This window comes from Bos mutus, chromosome 22 (assembly GCF_027580195.1).
Source record: "Bos mutus isolate GX-2022 chromosome 22, NWIPB_WYAK_1.1, whole genome shotgun sequence".
Lineage (NCBI taxonomy): Eukaryota > Metazoa > Chordata > Mammalia > Artiodactyla > Bovidae > Bos > Bos mutus.
Genome location: NC_091638.1, coordinates 14,936,918 through 14,958,293, shown reverse-complemented (window position 1 = coordinate 14,958,293; position 21,376 = coordinate 14,936,918). Strand labels below are relative to the sequence as shown.

General features: G+C 38.6%; 1 protein-coding gene across 5 annotated transcripts in view; it reads right to left on the bottom strand.

Moving 5' to 3' along the window:
* Positions 1 to 17,341, bottom strand: part of NKTR (natural killer cell triggering receptor) — a 44,100-nt gene extending 26,759 nt beyond the window's left edge. For 2 of the 5 annotated variants that reach the window (XM_070360626.1, XM_005891078.3), the window contains exons 1-6: positions 17,062 to 17,237; positions 16,852 to 16,932; positions 5,200 to 5,274; positions 4,535 to 4,642; positions 3,264 to 3,308; positions 1,396 to 1,483 (exon numbers count right to left, since the gene is read on the bottom strand). In XM_070360626.1, the coding sequence (XP_070216727.1) occupies positions 1,396 to 1,483; positions 3,264 to 3,308; positions 4,535 to 4,642; positions 5,200 to 5,274; positions 16,852 to 16,909 (374 nt within the window). In that variant the 5' untranslated portion in view covers positions 16,910 to 16,932; positions 17,062 to 17,237. Of the gene's footprint in view, positions 1 to 1,395; positions 1,484 to 2,929; positions 2,958 to 3,263; positions 3,309 to 4,534; positions 4,643 to 5,199; positions 5,275 to 16,851; positions 16,933 to 17,061; positions 17,238 to 17,284 lie in introns of those variants that run through there. The other 3 variants (XM_070360628.1, XM_070360627.1, XM_070360629.1) reach the window with 3 other exon arrangements.
* Between the last annotated feature and the right edge of the window lie 4,035 nt (positions 17,342 to 21,376).

Sequence of the window (21,376 nt, the reverse complement as noted above, 5' to 3'; positions counted from 1 at the left end):
ATTTTAAAATTACTGATTAAAAAAGGAAATCTAAAAGAAACTTTAGAGCCCTCAGATGGTAGCTTTTGACCAATGAATCATTAGTTTATCATGTTCACAGTTCAGATAAGCTTAAAAATGGAAATGGGAAACCTTAATCAAAGAGTAAACAGCTCCTACATTAAGTTTTTCAAAATATTTTCCACTACTTTTTTTTTTGGCTCTCAAGGAGATTAAGAATAGAAAAATATTCTAGTAAAGAAGTGTAGTAACTAATACTCTATGGGATCAAAAAAGATAGAGGAATAACTGTTTTAAGTCTTCTTTTTTTCCTGTACAAATCCAAGCATTATTATCTTCTGTCAGCTTTCCATTTTTAGGACATTCTTGGGAACAGAATGCCCCTTATCTGAACTTTATCAGATCATGTTGGAATTTATTTTTCACACAAACATAAAGTGTGAGATTTATTTTATATGAATACTTTACTCCTTTAAATACAGGGAAGCGCCATTCATACCCATCCATTCAGAAAGATGACAAAATTTTTTTCTGGTATGGAAAAAATATTTCTCCAATATATATAGGATAACTGCAGAAATTTACTTTCAATCAAAAGCATTAAACTCCATACTAGGCAACTACCTTTCATATTTTATATCATGGAGTTATAATAAAAATAGGTTTTAGAATAACTTTACATAAGAACATAACAGAGAGTATGCCAAAAGTCTTTCAGATGAGAAATAACTAAGGTTTTGGTTGTGTATACACGTACATGTAAAAGTGTTTGTTTTTTAAAAAACAAATTTATCATTCTAAAGTTTTCTAAGCAATAACAGCACAAATTTTTGGTGAAAATGAAAGCAATATTGGGTTAGTTCAATTATGCATAGAGATCTCACAAAGTTTAAGACTGCTACAAATGTTGGCTTAACACCAAATCATTTATCTCTATACAGTGTCAGAAAATAATGGCACCTCTCAAACTGGCTCAAAGAACAACAGTAAGAGGGAAAAGCAACCATACTATGGTTTACTCAAACCAACTGCTTTCCACGCCAAGGATACATTCAGTTCCAGTCATGAACAATTTTTTAAATGCTCATCAAGAGTTTATATTCCAATTCAGATTTGATAAACTGAGCCCCCAAATTTGTTAAGAGTCAAAGCCAATTTCTTAAGATGACAACAGAATAATTTACATCTTCAAGTTATGCCTTTTAAGTACCATCCTTCAAATCCAGGATATATTTTTAATACTGAGATGGCTGTTAAGAGCTTACCAGTTACTATAACATAATAAAACTCAAGCTGACAGAACCTAGTAGTAAATTTGGATCAAGGATACCATCTTTCTCATGAACAGCGCTTCTCTGTTTAGGAAAAGCTCATCTCTGAATTATGCCTACTCACATGAAAAACTGGGAACCATTGGTATGTTTCCCTCGATTTGCCATTGACAAAAGGAACGCTCTGTCATGTTTGAGAATAAAGTTTTCATCTGTTTGAAGAAAACACAAATTTGTCAGTCTCCAATTATAAGCCACTTGTAACGTGTAATGTTCAAAGCAGTAAATAGAAAGCAAAGGATGAAATTCCTCTTCTGGTCAGTACAGATACGTGACTATTTCGAAAAAAATTCTTTTAACTAACCAAATAACAAAAGCATAAAAAAAAAAAACCCAGATACTACTTATTTACTACTTAGCTTTGAGAAAAAGAACATATATTTAATACTTTATACAAACAGCCTTAGAACAGTCACTTTTAGTACCAACAGACTTTGGCTAAATGATATTTAAACTATTAACTTTCAGGGAAAACTACCAAGAAAATTAAAAAAAAAAAAATCTTTATAGTAGAGCTCGTTTCTTCCAAATTTCCAATCATCCTGCATAATGCACCATTCATGGGAGCTTTAATAATCCTCTTATGTGCTTAATTTCTATATGGTAAATTTATTACTCAATCAAATTGTTGCTAGATGATGAAACCAACCCTAACCAAAATATTACAGTAAGTTTAGAGACATGCCTAATTAAATCAAGTATGTAGATTCTAATCAATAGGATCAAAAACTATCTAAGGAAGAAAGCCCTGCAAATACAAAAATTTAAATGGCAAGATTCAATTTTAAGATATACATACAAATATCTGCCACAGGCAACAACAATGTTAAAGTGGCCTACAGTATTAATTTCAAATTGCTACATGCTAATGGAATCAGCTCAAGAGCTGTTTGCTACTAGTTCAAAGGAAAACCTCTGTCATAAAGATCACTTAGAGACGGATTTAATTCCAGCAGAAGTATCCTGAAAACTAATTTAAGTTTCCTTTTAACATTGATACAAACAAATCTTTCTTTTGAACAAACAGAAACACAGAAAACTTAAAAAACAAAAACAAAAAAAAGATTACCTTGGGAACAGGCTTCTGAAAAAGAGTAGTAATCCATTTTTCCCCAAAAGAAATATAAAAGACTATTATAACACTGAAGCTATCATGGCATTAAAACCTAGTAATACTGGATCCCATTATAAATTTCTGCAACTGACTTTTCTAAGGCTTTTTGGGGCAAGTGTAATAGTTAGGTTTATGCAAATACTACTGTAGGAATAAAACACAATCATATAGTTCTACTATACAAAAGAAAACATACAAACCTTTGAGAAAGGAAGAAATACCAACTTTTATTCAAAGACACTGTTTGGCTTAGAGGGGAAAAGAAAAAAAAAACTAGACTCTTCACCCTGACGTGGAAATAATAACCCATTGGAAAAAGAAAAAAAGATACAGGTGCATGGATGAAATAGTACACAGAGTTTTCCAAGTCTTCAAGCAATATAAGAAATCCAGTCACAACCTGACCCAGACTCTCCATAAATTTATTAGGAAGGGTGCAAGGGAAAAGAGTTGGAGTTTGTGTTACTGAGCTTCGTTCTCTTACCTTTTCATTTTGCAAAAGACCACATTCTCTATAAACAAAAGAATATGTTGACAGTTTTAGGCAGGAAGATAGGAGTTTTCATGTATATAGTTGCCTAACCTCCATGCTGAAAGTCATGTTTAACCATAAAGTTAGCCTTAATTAATCTTGTCAATTAAAAGTTATATATTACAATATAATTTATCCCCAAGTTCATGCAAATAAAGTATTTTCATGCAGCATTAGTTTCATGCAAAAAGTGAACTATAAGTAAACCTCTTCTCATTAAAAGTACATGATCAAACTTGCTTTATATCAGAAATGAGACAAAAGACCATAAAATATTAAGCCTTACCTTTAAAATAACCACCATAAATTGATTCTCCACCTTTTCCATTACCTGAAAATAATGAGCTACGTTAAACAATGATGAAAACTAAAAAAATACTAACATACATAAATTACTCTTTATGGTTTTAATTTGCTGAAGGAGTTAACACCTTGTAATTCCTGTAGATGATAAAAATTCTAATAATCCTCAATCAACCTCATTTTTAAACTATAAATCCAATTCCATTATAATAAAAACTATTTTAAAAAATTATCCCCAGAACCCATTTATTTCAAACACTGGCAAAACTCTAAAAGAATAAAACCAATTGAACAATACTTTGGCATTCACTAGAGGGTATTCACCAAATAACTGTATTAAAACTGCATAAAAACAAAACAAAAAACCTCTTAGTATTTTGCTTTTTATAAAAGTGAAAAAGTTGGCTTAAAGCTCAACATTCAGAAAATGAAGATCATGGCATCTGGTCCCATCACTTCATGGGAAATAGATGGGGAAACAGTGGAAACAGTGTCAGACTTTATTTTCCTGGGCTCCAAAATCACTACAGATGGTGACTGCAGCCATGAAATTAAAAGATGCTTACTCCTTGGAAGTTATGACCAACCTAGATAGCATATTCAAAAGCAGAGACATTACTTTGCCAATAAAGGTTTGTCTAGTCAAGACTATGGTTTTTCCTGTGGTCATGTATGGATGTGAGAGTTGGACTGTGAAGAAGGCTGAGCGCCAAAGAATTGATGCTTTTGAACTGTGGTGTTGGAGAAGACTCTTGAGAGTCACTTGGACTGCAAGGAGATCCAACCGGTCCATTCTGAAGGAGATCAGCCCTGGGATTTCTTTGGAAGGAATGATGCTGAAGCTGAAACTCCAGTACTTTGGCCACCACGCTCATGCGAAGAGTTGACTCATTGGAAAAGACTCTGATGCTGGGAGGGATTGGGGGCAGGAGAAGAAGGGGACGACAGAGGATGAGATGGCTGGATGGAATCACTGACTCGATGGACGTGAGTCTGAGTGAACTCTGGGAGTTGGTGATGGACAGGGAGGCCTGGTGTGCTGCAATTCATGGGGTCACAGAGTCGGACACGACTGAGCGACTGATCTGATCTGATCTGACCTGATATATTCTTGGCTTACAACATTCATTCATCCAACAACTATTCACTGACCATCTAATATTTACATCATACTGTGACACAATATTTATAATTAAAATAATGAGGTGCTTTAGGAATTAATACAGTTATTAAGAGCATAACTTTTAGCTCTACCTTCACTGAAGTCCCCACCCTGAATCATAAAGTTTTTAACCACACGATGGAATGTAGAACCTTTATAACATAACTTCTTTCCAGTTGTTTTCCCAAGGCCTTTCTCTCCTGGAAAAAAAAAAGAAATGAAATTTAGCTACAAACATATTCTTCCATGGGAACAACCATTCAATTAGCTCTTTGTCAAATTCCTCCCTGGTATAGGACACTCTAAGACATAAGCAACATTATAAATGTCTTTCCTCCCCATTTTATCTACTGTTTAAAAATATAAATCCAATTACATGTAACAACAACATCATTATGTTCTGCTTCTCTATCCTCTAATCGTAAATTTATTGTGAGATCTGGAAGGCTAAATTTATTCAAAGTACTAAAATCTGTAAAATTCTATCAAAATAAATCAGTTTTGAATACATGCTATTATTTTTTAAACTACAATGCATAAAGATTCCATTACATATGGTGGTACTTCCTTTTAAATTTTTGAGACCATTTCTTTCTCCTCTCTTTAAGAAATGCTTCCCTGACTTATCAGTGAAAATAATATTTTTTATTTTTCATTTCACAATCCATTACTTTTTAAGGAAAACAGCTATTCTGTTAAGGAAGGTAAAATTTTAAGCCAGGACTTCTCATTGGAAATAATCTAATAATTCATTTACCTGAGCATAGGCAAAGGAAGTTTTTGCATGTTTTTGGACATATATCTGAAAAGAGCTGAAACATAATTCGACCAACTGAAATAAAACACATGAAAAAACAGGTAAGCAAGTTGATTAAATGTATCATATTTATATGGGAGAAATAAAGAAAATAAACAAATTGAGAGGCCCATTTTTATCATTCATTTTAATTTTTTTAAGAGATTCAACAGGAAAAGAATTTAACTAGGCAATACCAATTAATAAGAACCATACTATATTTATTAGCATTAGGATTCACATGCAACCAAAGTGAATTCAGTCCAGAACTGTGGGATTTTAAGTGTCTTTAACAGGACCTTATTTTATTAGATCTCTCTTAGTATATCTCCTACCTGAACTATTAATCTTTAAAGATATTCTCGATAACAGTTGTCTGATTTATGCCTAAACCCCTCCAGTGATGAGAGCACATCATAAGACAGTCACTCTGGGCTAGTACTAGTAGAAGAAAGCTCTGTCCTCTACATTTACCTTTATGCAAGAACTGTTCACAGCCAACCCCTGAACTGTCACTCACAACTAAAACGCACATTAAATTCCCTGAGAGGGCAGAAAGAGAATAGGTTATGGTTCCTAAAAACTAATCAACAAACAAACAAGAAACAATAGGAGCAAGTCTCCAAATTCGACTTAATTATGCAATAAACAATCTGCCTACCAATGCAGGAAACTCAGGTTCGATCTCTGGGTCAGGGAAGATCCCCTGGAGGAGGAAATTGCAACCCACTCTCAGTATTCTTGCCTGGAGAATCCCATGACAGAAGAGCCTGACAGGCTACAGTCCATGGGGTTGCAAAGAGTCAGACAGAACTCAACATGCCTCTCATGCCAAAAGAGAAGTGTTTCACAAATCTGTTCATCTCAGGACTCCTTTAAACTCTCAAAAATGACTAAAGCTTTTAAAATGTGGGTTATAATTTTGATATTTACTGTATTATAAATTAAAACTCAGAAATTTTCAAAACAAGAATACTCAGGTAACTGTTCCATCAGCTGTCAGAGCAGTGACATCATTACATATTCTGTAATGTCTGGAAAACTCACCTTGTGAATGAGAGTACAAGGGGCAAGTCATATTATTTTAAAAACTGTTTCAACTTTGCCCTCCTGTCAATAAAATAAAGGGAATTTTGAATTACAACCATTTTCCAGGAGTTCCTTTTCCCTTTATTCTATAAAAGCTTTTCCATTATGAACATTTGTACATAGTCAAGACTTGTAGAATAAATCAAAATTAACTGGATCAGGCATAATCCAGTAGACACAAAATGCCTTGATATATTGTGTCACTAAGATTTTACTTTATTCCTGGCATGTCAGTCAGTTACTGCGAGGACAAAACAAGGTTACTGTGTAAGAAACAACCTTAAAGGATAAAAAGTAGAAGAATGGAATCATGTAAGAAGAGACTCCCGTGTCAGCACTGTCAAATCGAGTGCTGGAGTCAAAATTAATGCAGTTTCAAAACCTTCTAGCTGATCTTGATGTCTAAAGAAATGAAGAGAAAGTTAAGAAAGCAAAAAGGAAGATAGCAATGTATCTAAAAACATTTCAGAATTTTAGGAAATGCATGTAATATCAGTAATATTAAGTACTATTCTTTGTATTTACATAGAAATAATTTATTATCCTATGTAAAATAATTTATTAATACTCTTATCAGAGTATTTCCATCACTCATAAATCCCTAAGAAATGGCTGGCTAGGTGGGTGTCAAAATTCAAAATCATATAGCTTTGCAAACTACAACATACATAGGTCTTTGGAATCTCTTTAAGACAGATGTTTTTCAGAATAAAAGATATAATCAAAACAACTGAAACTTCACCTTTTCTCTAGGACTATAGTAACTTCAATAAAGAGTTCTTCCGCCCAAAGTCTTATGCCTCCACACAAAAACTGATGAAAATTTCAAATATTTTTAGTTTCTCCTTTACAGACAATTATGAACCCTCTAGTGGTAGGAGTACGTCAAGGCTGTATATTGTCACCCTACTTATTTAACTTATATGCAGAGTACATCATGAGAAATGCTGGGCTGGAAGAAGCAGAAGCTGGAATCAAGATTGCCGGGAGAAGTATCAATAACCTCAGATATGCAGATGACACCACCCTTATGGCAGAAAGTGAAGAGGAACTAAAAAGCCTCTTGATGAAAGTAAAAGTGGAGAGTGAAAATGTTGGCTTAAAGCTCAACATTCAGAAAACGAAGATCATGGCATCTGGTCCCATCATTTCATGGGAAATAGATGGGGAAACAGTGGAAACAGTGTCAGACTTTATTTTCTGGGGCTCCAAAATCACTGCAGATGGTGACTGCAGCCATGAAATTAAAAGACGCTCACTCCTTGGAAGGAAAGTTATGACCAACCCAGACAGCATATTGAAAAGCAGAGACATTACTTTGCCAACAAAGGTACATCTAGTCAAGGCTATGGTTTTTCCTGTGGTCATGTATGGACGTGAGAGTTGGACTGTGAAGAAAGCTGAGTGCCGAAGAATTGATGCTTTTGAACTGTGGTGTTGGAGAAGACTCTTGAGAGTCGCTTGGACTGCAAGGAGATCCAACCGGTCCATTCTGAAGGAGATCAGCTCTGGGATTTCTTTGGAGGGAATGATGCTGAAGCTGAAACTCCAGTACTTTGGCCACCTCATGCGAAGAGTTGACTCACTGGAGAAGACTCTGATGCTGGGAGGGATTGGGGGCAGGAGGAAAAGGGGACAACAGAGGATGAGATGGCTGGATGGCATCACTGACTCGATGCACGTAAGTCTGAGTGGACTCCGGGAGTTGGTGATGGACAGGGAGGCCTGGTGTGCTGCGATTCATGGGGTCACAAAGAGTCGGACACGACTGAGCGACTGAACTGAACTGAACTGAATACCCTACCCTCTAACCTGATGAAGAAACAAAATTTCTATTGACCTTTCACACTCATGGGGCAATGGTTTGAGCAGAAATTCTGTCTCTGCCATGGCACTGTGTTGTTAAGAGCAAAAGAAAGAAACATGAACAAAACCAAATTGTTTTGGGTGCAGTACTACAGTACAAGGTTAAGAACACTGCTAAAGACTGTAAAGTAAATGATGTACCTATCAGAACTGTTAAAAAAAATTCTGAATCATACTGGACATGTAGTTCATCCACCATTGTCAGAATTCCATTTGCAACAACACTGACAGATGAATACCAACAAATGTAGAAAAACAGCTGAAAAGCACAGGGATTCAAACAGGAGTAAGAGGTAAGAGACAAGGAATAATCATCTTATGTTAAAGGCAAAAAAGGAGAAAAATCTTTGTATATTTCACGTGGAGATTTGAGGCAGAGAAAAGGAAGGAAAAGGATAGTGCTAAGAAGCCAATTTTCTCCTCTCAAAGTCCCCATAAAAACCCGTAACAACTCTCAGAATGGGAGAATAGCAAATGAAACAAGTAAGAAAGGATTGATTTCCAAAATATACAAGCAGCTCATACAACTCAATACCAGAAAAACAACCCAATCAAAAAGTGGGAAAAAGACTTAAACAGACATTTCTCCAAAGATGACACACAGATGGCTAACAAACTCATGAAAAGATGCTCAACATCGCTCATTATTAGAGAAATGCAAATCAAAACTACAATGAGATATCACCTCACACCGGTCAGAATGGCCATCATCAAGAAGTCTACAAACAATAAATGCTGGAGAGGGTGTGGAGAAAAGGGAATGCTCTTGCACTGTGGTGGGAATGTAAATTGATACAGCCACTAAGGAAGACGGTATGGAGATTCCTTATAAAAACTAGGAATAAAACCACCATATGACCCAGCTCCACTCTTAGGCATATACCCTGAGGAAACCAAAATTGAAAAAGACACATGTATCTCATTGTTCACTGCAGCACTATTTACAATAGCTAGAACATGGAAGCAACCTAGATGTCCATCGACAGATGAATGGATAAAGAAGTAGTACATATACACAATGGAATATTACTCAGCCATAAAAAGGAATGCGTTTGAGTCAGTTCTGATAAGGTGGATGAACCCAGAACCTATTATACAGAGTGAAGTGAGTCAGAGAAAGATAGATATTGTATTCTAACACATACATGGAGTCTAGAAAAATGGTACTCAAGAATTTATTTACAGGGCAGCAATGGAGAAACAGACATAGAGAATAAACTTAAGGACATGGGGAGAGGGGAGGAGAGGGTGAGATGTATGGAAAGAGTAACAAGGAAATTTACATTACCATATGTAAAGTAGACAGTCTATGGGAATTTGGTGTATGGCTCAGGAAACTCAACAGGGGCTCTGTATCAATCTAGAGGGGTGGGATGGGGCAGGAGATGGGAGAGAGGTTCAAGAGGAAAGGGATATATAGGGAGGGGATATATGTATACCTATAGCTGATTCATGTTGAGGTTTGACAGAAAACAACAAAATTCTGTAAATCAATTATCTTTCAATAAAAAAATTTAATTAAAAAAAAAAAATCCGTATGAATTTGCCTTCACGACCTTTCAACCAGGCCTGTGGTTATTACTGGGATTCTCTGGGCCCAATTTATAAAAAAATAAGGAGAAAAGGGGGTGAAGGAGAACCTTCTTGCTTACAGAAATGGTAACAAGCCTTTGCCCTAAAACTGAACATGAGCTCAGTGCTCAAGCTCACGTTCACGCAAATGCACTAATTAAAGCAACTTAAAAAACAAGTGTGTCACATGCTGTGCTAGGTTCTTTACAAATACAGGCAACTCTGCAATAACATGAAAAAACTGAAAGAAACACTGCATTATCAAAAAATCACATAGAAAGACAACTGTTCCCATGGGACAATGTGAGCTGGGGACAAGGGAATTTCAGGTTCTAGTAAAAAATAGTTTTTATCTTAGGAGTATCAATGATAAAGGCATGCTTTTAGTTATAAGAATATCTTATAACATTTAAACATCACTGGGGAAATCCTACAACTGATCACACCTCACTCTGACCTTTCTCAGCACTGTCATTAGCATAACCCTCCTTGTGGTCTTTCAAGTAACTATTAAATAGATGAGAATAATTCAAAACAGCAGTGCTGCTCACCATCCTTTTCTCCCACACAGTAGTTCCCCTCCTTGCTATCTGTGTCACAACACAAATGGTAATCTGGCTAAGAAAAATTGTGCTCCTTAATTGATTAGAATAAATTCATTTTAAAAATATGATCTTTAAGACACGTGGTTGTATTATTTAATTACTCTTTTCAAGAACCTTACCATGCAAGCAATACTGCACTGTCTTATTAGTCTGAGTATATACAAAAGGGAGAAATCATTTAAATGGAGCAAACCACTGCATCCAGAGTCATCGAGTCATTGTATTCACAAGCTTATGACCCAGAGCATGCTTGAGATGGGAGATTCATTTCTCCCGGCCCCCGTACAAATCAGGTCTCATATGCCCTGCTCTATCTCAAAGTATAAGTTATTTTGGATATTAATCTAAAGTTTAAAGGTTAATTTCGAATACAAGCAAATTTTGCTGTACTTTAGAACCACAATAATGACTCTATAGTACTTTCATTTCCCCACTCCAGTACTTTTGCCTGGAAAATCCCATGGACGGAGGAGCCTGGTGGGCTGCAATCCATAGGGTCGCTAAGAGTCAGACACGACTTCACTTTCACTTTTCACTTTCACGCATTGGAGAAGGAAATGGCAACCCACTCCAGTGTTCTTGCCTGGAGAATTCCAGGGTTGGAGGAGCCTGGTGGGCTGCCGTCTATGGGGTCGCACAGAGTCGGACACGACTGAAGCGACTTAGCAGCAGCAGCAGCAGCAGCACTTCCATTTACAAAGAGGTCAGAGGGCTTTCCCTAGGTCATAAGCAGTACTCAAACATTTGTCTTCCTCTTTACTTTAAACTTGTTTCTCAGTTTCAGTTCCAAATACTCTATAGTGTTTACTAAGAACATATTTTTAGTTTCTTTGATTCATGTGAACCTTGAGCAGTAAAGCTAAAACATCCATTTTACCTATTTTGATAAATTGCCAGGGTTTTATGACATTGTTCTGAGGCCCACATAAACAAAATTCTAAAGTCAAGCATTCTTTTAAAGAAACACCTTGGTCATCATTTTGGAAAATCAACTTTAGTTCAGTTCAGTTCAGTCGCTCAGTCGTGTCCAACTCTTTGTGACCCCATCAATCACAGCACGCCAGGCCTCCCTGTCCATCACCAACTCCCAGAGTTCACTCAGACTCACGTCCATCGAGTCAGTGATTCCATCCAGCCATCTCATCCTCTGTCATCCCCTTCTCCTCCTGCCCCCAATCCCTCCCAGTATCAGTCTTTTCCAATGAGTCAACTCTTTGCATGAGGTGGCCAAAGTACTGGAGTTTCAGCTTTAGCATCATTCCTTCCAAAGAAATCCCAGGGCTGATCTCCTTCAGAATGGACTGGTTGGATATCCTTGCAGTCCAAGGGACTCTCAAGAGTCTTCTCCAACACCACTTTAAGCCTCTGACAAATACAAAATAAGTAACATTCTATTCAAGAAGGGGGCTATATCTTTTTAAAATGTCAATCTCATAAAAGACAAAAGCTATGGAAATGGAGGGTAAAGAATGATATAAATGATTTTTTAGGCCAACGAACAAAAATAGAATACAGAGATAGTAGACTAAAGTATTGTATCCATGTAAATTTATGAAGTTGACAACTGCATTGTGGTTATGTTGGAGAATACCCCTTTCTTTTCTTTGAAAAAAATTTTAAAATGTTTAAGACTCTTTTAATGAATATTTCTGTTCTTAATAAATACATGCACGTACTTAGGGGTAAAGAGCCATGATGCGGGTAACATATCTTCAAATGATTCAGAAAAAAATTGTGCGTTTAGAGAGAAAGAGAGAGATTAATAAAGCAAATGGTATAAAATGTAAATAGGTGAATCTAGGTAAAGAATCTAGGTAAAGAATCGGAGAAGGTAATGGCACCCCACTCCAGTACTCTTGCCTGGAAAATCCCATGGACGGAGGAGCCTGGTGGGCTGCAGTCCATGGGGTCGTGAAGAGTTGGACACGACTGAGTGACTTCTCTTTCACTTTTCACTTTCATGCATTGGAGAAGGAAATGGCAACCCACTCCAGTGTTCTTGCCTGGAGAATCCCAGGGACGGGGGAGCCTGGTGGGCTGCCATCTATGGGGTCGCACAGAGTCGGACACGACTGAAGCGACTTAGCAGCAGCAGCAACAGGTAAAGAATAGATTGGCATTCTTTTTACTGCTTTTACTTTTCAACTTCCTATAAACATGAAATTATATTCAAACAAAAAGTTTAAAACGATTGCAGATAAAACCCAATGCTTGAGTTCTATGAAAGCATGTGTCTTTATCAGCAGTTCTCAAACTCTTTGGTCTCAGAATCCCTCTATATGCTAAACAATTACTGAAGACTTTATAAAGACATTTGAATATGGTTTTTAAAAAAATAATTTTATGCATTTAATTTTGGCTGTGCTGGGTCTTTGTTGCTACACAGGTTTTTCTCTAGTTGCAGCAAGAGGGGACAAGCCTCCAGTTGCAGTGTACGGGTTTCTCACTGCGGCGGCTTCTCTTGTCAAGGAGCACAGGCTCTAGGGCACACGGGGTTCAGCAGCTACAGTTTCTAGGCCTTAGAGCACAGGCTCAGTAGCTGGGCCCACTGGCTTAGTTGTTCTGTAGCAGGTGGGATCTTCTCAGACCAGGGGTTGAACCCATGACTCCTGCACTAGCAGGCAGTCTCTTTACTACTGAGCTGCCAGGGAAGCCCAATATGGGTTCTTTCTTAATACTTTACATTTTGAAATATGAACAAAAAACTTAATGAGTGTCATCTTTTACATTTTTGCAAATCTCATTTCATGAGATTTCCTATTTCATGTCTAATGTAATAAAAGATAGATTTTCCTATCTGCTTCTGCATTCAATCTGTTGTGTCACTGCTGCCTTTGAAAAACTATTGAATACTAACAGAAATGGGAGTGAAAAAATTGGGAGTTTGACTTCTGGTCTCATGATAGCATTTCCCAGTTTGAAAACAAAAAAAGGTCTACACCATTATACTATTATAATGTAATATATTACAACTATAATTTTTCAAAAATACCTTACATAGACATTCTCATTTTAAAACTACACCTCAGGCCTCTAAGAAACACACAGCCTCAAGGGGAGTGATAAATCAAAGGCCGTACTCCAGAGGTGACTTCTAATACTGCTTTTGCTATCTTTATCTCTAATCAAATAGTAATTAGTAAAATGAATGCTTAAAATCTGTTTTTATTGGCAAACTGGTAATGTCTGGAACATACAGACTGAATAAAAACATTTGGAGATAATCCATACCCTTCCATTAATAGGACATAAATCTGGAGTCACCCTTTGGAGTAGAATCTCAGGCTGGGTTCATCAAAAAGGTCCTGGGTCTAGTCAAGATTTAAGAGGATTCTGGTACACAAAACTAAAAGATTCGCATGGCAATTTTCAAGACCAGAAATCTTCCACATAAAGAGTACTTGGAGCACTGAAAATGACTTCATCAGACTTACAGAACTGGTTTTATGACTTATGTGTATGTATACTTGCTTGTCAACATCTACATATGGCAAATGTGACTTGCTTTCACTGTGTCCTGGTAGCAAGGTTGTGACAAAAGCAGTCTACAGCCATTAACTTATTGGTGACTCCTTGATATGCTCTAAAAACTTAATAGCCATTTTTGACTAAACTGGCTTATATCAGTTTGCACCAGATATCTAAAACCTGTTTCCCTGGGCTCCAATATTCCACTTCTTGATACAACATCTGAAAAGGGCAAAATAAGTTTCTGAAGCACCAAAGAAGGAAAAGGTAGATTCCTATTTCATGTCTGCCCTGAAAGGTACTCAGTTTAACCAACCAGTAACAACCATAGAGAGAACTAATATTTAATCAAAGAAGGGTGGACCTGCCTGTCAGAAAAAATAAACAGAACCTCTGAAAAAAGAAAACAGAACAAAACACCAATGAAATGAAAATCTGGTTCTTTGAAATAACAGTAAAATTGGTAAAACTCCTAGCCAAACTGGCCACAGAAAGAAAGACAACAGGCACAAATTATCACATGAGGAATAAAAGTGATATTACTATAGATCCCACAGATACTAAATTAAAGGATGATGTTGTTTGACAACTTAAGATTAAATGAGCTAGTTGCTTAAAAGCCACAAACCACCAAAACTCAAAGAGAAGTAACAACATGAATAGTTCTGTAACTATACTCATGTAATTTAAAGACATTCCTCTTTTAATATATACTTGCATTCATTTGGTGGCTTTACAATTCAAAAGCCTCGTTTGCTATAAAATATACAAATTTCCATTGATAGTAATGGAAAATACACACTGTGCTGTTCAATTTTTATCAGTACTTATTGATCTCTCATTAATATGGACAACATAGCTACTCATTAAAGGATCTTTACTTATCAAAGTAAATAAAAGATATTACTTTGTATCAAGGGAATTATTAACTATACGAGAAGACAAGAGTTATTACTTGAATAAATACTCAATGACATACATACTAAAGGTTAAATAATACAAAGCAAGACACCTCATTTCAAACAACTGAAGAGATTCTTACAAGCTGTGTAAAAATCAAGTACCTACTGCTGCTGCTGCTAAGTCGCTTCAGTCGTGTCCGACCCTGTGCGACCCCATAGACGGCAGCCTACCAGGCTCCCGCGTCCCTGGGATTCTCCAGGCAAGAACACTGGAGTGGGTTGCCATTTCCTTCTCCAATGCATGAAAGTGAAAAGTGAAAGTGAAGTCGCTCAGTCGTGTCCGACCCTCAGCGACCCCATGGACTGCAGCCCACCAGGCTCCTCCGTCCATGGGATACTCCAGGCAAGAGTACTGGAGTGGGGTGCCATTGCCTTCTCCACAAGTACCTACTACTTAGATAATATACTGAAAAGTGCTAGAGAAATATCAATATTATATATGAAACTGAACCATATGAAATTGCCAGTTATCAACTGGTTCAACCTAGAACAATGCAAGCATTCCTTGTTTTATATACGGTTCAGTGTTCTCCAGAGTTCTAGTCACTTCTACCGGAACGGTATTATAATATTGGTGATCAAAGTTCATTTTACATTTGCCAAACACATTCTGGAGATGTTTCATGACAAAAGTTATTTGCGAAACTAGGATATGAATGTGTACAAGATAAGGAGTACTTTCCAGGGCTACAGAACCTTTGTTTGACCTCTACTTTCCAGGACTATGCTATTTTTAACTCTTAAAAAAATAAGCCTTCTTATTCAAAACGAAAATTCACTATAGAATAATGATTAAGAGCCTCAAGGTTCAAAAGATGAAGAGAGAATGCAACAAAAATTTCTAAGATCACATCATTCCTTTGCTCAAAACCTTTCAACATTTTATCTCACGGAGTCAAAGTTCTTACTCTGGCCTTTACTCATTTTGTGCTACTCAGTTGCCTCCTTTACTCCTCAAACAAGAAGGTACGCTTTCTCATCAAGTCAAGGAGGCTACTACACTTTCTGTTCCTCAAACAAGAAGGTACACTTTTTCGTCAAGGCCTTCATATTATCTGTTCCTCTATCAGGAAGGTTCTTCTCTGAGATATCCACACCCTCACCTTCTCTTTCAGGTCTACTTAAATGTCATCCTCTTAAAATGTCCTTTTCTGACCAATCTATTAAAACAGTACCCCTATTACAAGACACTTTTTTTTTTTCTGGTTTATTGTCTGTCTTCCTCCAACAGAATATAAACTACAAGGAAGAGAGGCCTTTGTTTTATGCATTGCTATATTCTCAGTCTAGAACAGTAGACAATCTGCTGAACAAGATCTGCAGAGACTGTATACATGCTTCCAACTAAAACTTCTGTCACAGTAAAAAAAAAAAAAAAAAAAGCTAAGAAAACTGTTTGGAATCTCGCACGCTCTGCTACGTAGAATGAAGTTAACTATCCTTGAGAAGAAAATATCTCATTTTCAAAAAAATATACCAAGGAATGGCTGGATTCCCTAAAGAAAACAGTAATGGAAGAGAACACACATTGCAAGTCCGTTGATACTAAATGCTTTGGTTTAAAGCCCAAGACTTGTGCTAAGTCATTACCCCATGAACCAAGGAATTATGGCTAAAGACACTTAAGGAAAAATAAAAGCAAAGTTAACCTATTAATGATGCACAATAATTAGAAAATATACAACGTACGAGTCCAAAGCTCATAGTACAGAGCAAGATACCAGAAATCGAAATTGGGAGTGTTTGCTCCTTAGAGATATTGTGAGAGACAAAGTCCAGAAGGATCGCACCCCTTTTCCTGGCGCTAAGGCAGGGCAGGAACACTCAGGAGGGGTGCAGGGGCAAGGAGTTTGGGAGGACGAGGCCTGGACTCCGATTAGTTTGTATTCGGACCACCCTCCTCTCCACAGATTTTCCCTCAGGAGAAAAGGGAGTACGGACTGCGCCTACCAGTTCCCAAAAAGGCTTGGGGGAGGGTTGATGAAGGTAGACCCCTCCCCTTCCCCAAGGCAAGCCAAGGCCCCGCAGGGCTCCCCAGTGGCCCGGCTCACCCGGCTCCCGGTTGATTTCGATGTCGAAGTGGCATTGCGGCCGGTCCTGCGCCCCCATAGCGACCGAGGCGGCAGCAAAAGCTGGGAGAGATGGAGAGGAAAGCGGTCAGGGCGGGGGCTGGGGCGGGGGCTGGGGCGGAGCCCGCGCCTCAGTCACCTCCCGCAGGCCTGTCGCGACAGCGCCGGAGGCCGAGACCGGCTCCCTCTCACCTCAGGCCTCCCGGCTCCCATGGAGTGCGCACACACATGCAGCCGCGCTCTTCACCTGGTTGGCCTCCAGCCTGAGACCTCCCAGTAGACAGAGGAGAAAGCGCTGCCACCGCGGCCGGAGGCCAACGCCACTAACGGACCGCCACCCCCGCCCCCCGGCCGGGTCTCTGATTGCCACGCTAAACCCCGCGAGAGCCAGGACAAATACCGCGAGAGCACGTACTCGAAGGCGGTGGTTAACAGTAGCGGCTACGCCTACGTGGGAATGCCTGGGAGCTCGAGTCCCGCGCTCCTATACCTGAGCTGGTTCTATTTTGCTCCGCCCCTTTCCTCCTTTACGCTGCAATCAGACGCCAACTGTGGGGAAGCCCCGGACGCGCCTGCGCTCTCTACTTCCTGTTGTCCTTTCTCAAGGGCCGTGTCAAAGTATTTGCGGATATCGCGAGCCTCCCTTATTGTCCATAGCTGCAAGAGTTTGGAGAATCAAGTCGTTGAGGATCGGTAGACTGACAGTTTTGACTTTCTTTTTACTCAGGGAGTAGTTATGACCCTATCCTGTTAGACTGTCTCACTTCAAAGGCCGTTTAGGTACAGTTATACGTGCGTTTCCGCTTTGGGGGCCAGCGTCATGGGCATAGTGTTCAAGGCAATTCTACCTCTTTTCTAAATTGTCAGTTCAAGACCTTTGCTCTTATTTTAATCATGTTCTTCGTCTAATAGAAAGCAAGAATTCTGTATAATAACGTGTTGTTAAACGATGTATGTATATTCTGAATACAAATCCTTGCTAGGTTTATGTAATTGTGACTATTTTCTCCCAGTCTGTCTTGCCTTTTCATTGTTTTGATAGTGGCTGTGGAAAGCAGTTTTTTAATTTTTTATGAAGTCATTTGATCAACTTTTTCTTTTATGGTTTGTGCTTCTCTGTGTAAGAAATCTCTGCCTACCCCAAGGTCATGAAGATTTTCTCCTATATTTCCTTTTAGAAATTTTATAACCCTGTCTTTTTGGTGTACGTCTATGATCTGTCAGCATTTGCGGATATGGTGTGAGGTAGAAGCTGAAGTTCTTTTCTTTCTCATAGGGATATACCATAGTTCCACCACCATTTGTTGAAAAGACTGTCTTTTATACATTGAATTACCTTGGCTTTGTGACCACATATGTGCCATTCTATTTCTGCGCTCAATTTGCTACATTGATTTATCTTTACCATGGGCCACACTGTTGGGTGGTTGTTGTTTTACGTTATTTTCTTAAAATTGTAATATATACTTTAACTTTTCATAAACTGGTCTTTTAACTTTTTTTAGCTTATTGTTCAGAAGCACCAAGTAGATTCGCATTGTTATATCACCGTCACTACCATCTAGCCACAGGACAATCTTCATCTTGTAAAACTAAAATTTTGTACCAATTAAACAATAACTGCTCCTTCTCCCCTCTACCCAGGATCTGGCAAGCACTCTGCTTTCTTTCCTTTTTACTTTATTGTGGTAAAAAGACTTAACGTGAGATCTACCTTCTTGACAGATCTTTAAGTGTTCAAGCTGTCTAATAACGTGAGTGGGGGGCAGCTGCTATCACACTCCAGCTGATAGTTTTCACCGTGGACCTGTAATCCAGCATTGCTAGAAATCCAGGCTTTCATGGGAAATCCTCAACCCACTCCAGTGTTCTTGCCTGGAGAATCCCAGGGACGGGAGAGCCTGGTGGGCTGCCGTCTATGAGGTTGCACAGAGTCGGACATGACTGAAGTGACTTAGCATAGCATAGCAATGCAAAACTAAAGACATTGCACAGCACTTACCATATTTGCTGATCAGATCAGGCCCTTCAGCAGCCTACCTGGCATAGAGTACAAGCACAAACCACATGAATAATAGAGAACAGAGAAGACCAATGATGGGATAGAACCCTACAGATGACAGAATGGGTTGGGGCCTCTGAAAAGGGCCAGAGCCTTCAGCTAACACACTTGAATGTTTACCATGCCCAGCTCCCAACCACATAATCTCCACCTCATAACCTCAAGAGGCAGATACTACTTTTCTTATCTCCATTGTAGAGCTTAGGAAACAGAGCTTACAGAGGTTCTGACAGATTTGGGATTTAAAATGAGGTCTCTCTTCACTGTTTACATATTACAGCCTTCCTGGGTTGAAACCCTTGACTCTCAACAAAAGGAGGTTTTAATTTGGGGTTCACTTACAAGCTCTTTGCCCCATTTAACAGATACATCTCAAAGAAGGAAAGTTCTTGACAGAACAAAGATAAAAGAAGCAGAAAGAATGATAACATAGAAAAATCACCATTAGGTAATCCCTAATGAAGAGAAGCAAAAAGCAAAGGAGAAAAGGAAAGATATAAGCATCTGAATGCAGAGTTCCAAAGAACAGCAAGGAGAGATAAGAAAGCCTTCCTCAGTGATCAATGCAAAGAAATAGAAGAAAACAACAGAATGGGAAAGACTACAAATCTCAAGAAAATTAGAGATACCAAGGGAATATTTCATGCAAAGATGGGCTTGATAAAGGATAGAAATGGTATGGACCTAACAGAAGCAGAAGATTATTAAGAAGAGGTGGCAAGAATACACAGAAGAACTGAACAAAAAAGAGCTTCACGACCCAGATAATCACGATGGTGTGATCACTCACCTAGAGCCAGACATATTGGAATGTGAAGTCAAGTGGGCCTTAGAAAGTATCACTACGAACAAAGGTAGTGGAGGTGATGGAATTCCAGTTAAGCTATTTCAAATCCTGAAAGATGATGCTGTGAAAGTGTTGCACTCAATATGCCAGCAAATTTGGAAAACTCAGCAGTGGCCACAGGACTGGAAAAGGTCAGTTTTCATTCCAATCCCAAAGAAAGGCAGTACCAAAGAATGCTCAAACTACCACACAGTTGCACTCATCTCACACACTACTAAAGTAATGCTCAAAATTCTCCAAGCCAGGCTTCAGCAATACATGAACCGTGAACTTCCAGATGTTCAAGCTGGTTTTAGAAAACCCAGAGGAACCAGAGATAAAATTGCCAACATCCGCTGGATCATGGAAAAAGCAAGAGAGTTCCAGAAAAACATCTATTTCCGCTTTATTGACTATGCCAAAGCCTTTGACTGTGTGGATCACAATAAACTGTGGAAAATTCTGAAAGAAATGGGAATACCAGACCACCTGACCTGCCTCTTGAGAAATCCATATGCAGGTCAGGAAGCAACAGTTAGAACTGGACATGGAACAACAGACTGGTTCCAAATAGGACAAGGAGTATGTCAAGGCTGTGTATTGTCACCCTGCTTATTTAACCTATATACAGAGTACATCATGAGAAACACTGGGCTGGAAGAAGCACAAACTGGAATCAATATTGCCAGGAGAAATATCAATAACCTCAGATATGCAGATAACACCACCCTTATGGCAGAAAGTGAAGAGGAACTAAAAAGCCTCTTGATGAAAGTGAAAGAGGAGAGTGAAAAAGTTGGCTTAAAGCTCAACATTCAGAAAACGATCATGGCATCTGGTCCCATCACTTCATGGGAAGTAGATGGGGAAACAGTGGTAGACTTTATTTTTTGGGCTCCAAAATCACTGCAGATGGTGATGCAACCATGAAATTAAAAGATGCTTACTCCTTGGAAAGTTATGACCAACTTAGATAGCATATTAAAAAGCAGAGACATTATCTGCCAACAAAGGTCCGTCTAGTCAAGGCTATGGTTTTTCCAGTGGTCATGTATGGTTGTGAGAGTTGGACTGTCAAGAAAGCTGAGAGCTCAAGAATTGATGCTTTTGGACTGTGGTATTGGAGAAGACTCTTGAGAGTCCCTTGGACTGCAAGGAGGTCCAACCAGTCCATCCTAAAGATCAGTCCTGGGTGTTCACTGGAAGGACTGATGCTAAAGCTGAAACTCCAATACTATGGCCACCTGATGCGAAGAGTTGACTCATTGGAAAAGACCCTGATGCTGGGAGGGATTGGGGGCAGGAGGAGAAGGGACGACAGAAGATGAGATGGCTGGATGGCATCACCAACTCAATGGACGTGAGTTTGAGTAAACTCCAGGAGTTGGTGATGGAGAGGGAGGCCTGGCGTGCTGCTATTCATAGGGTCGCAAACAGTTGGACACGACTCAGCAACTGATCTGATCTGATCTGTGCTGCCAGAAAAAACATCCATTTCCGCTTTATTGACTATGTCAAAGCCTTTGACTGTGTGGATCACAATAAACTATGGAAAATTCTGAGAGATGGGAATACCAGACCACCTGACCTGCCTCTTGAGAAATCCATATGCAGGTCAG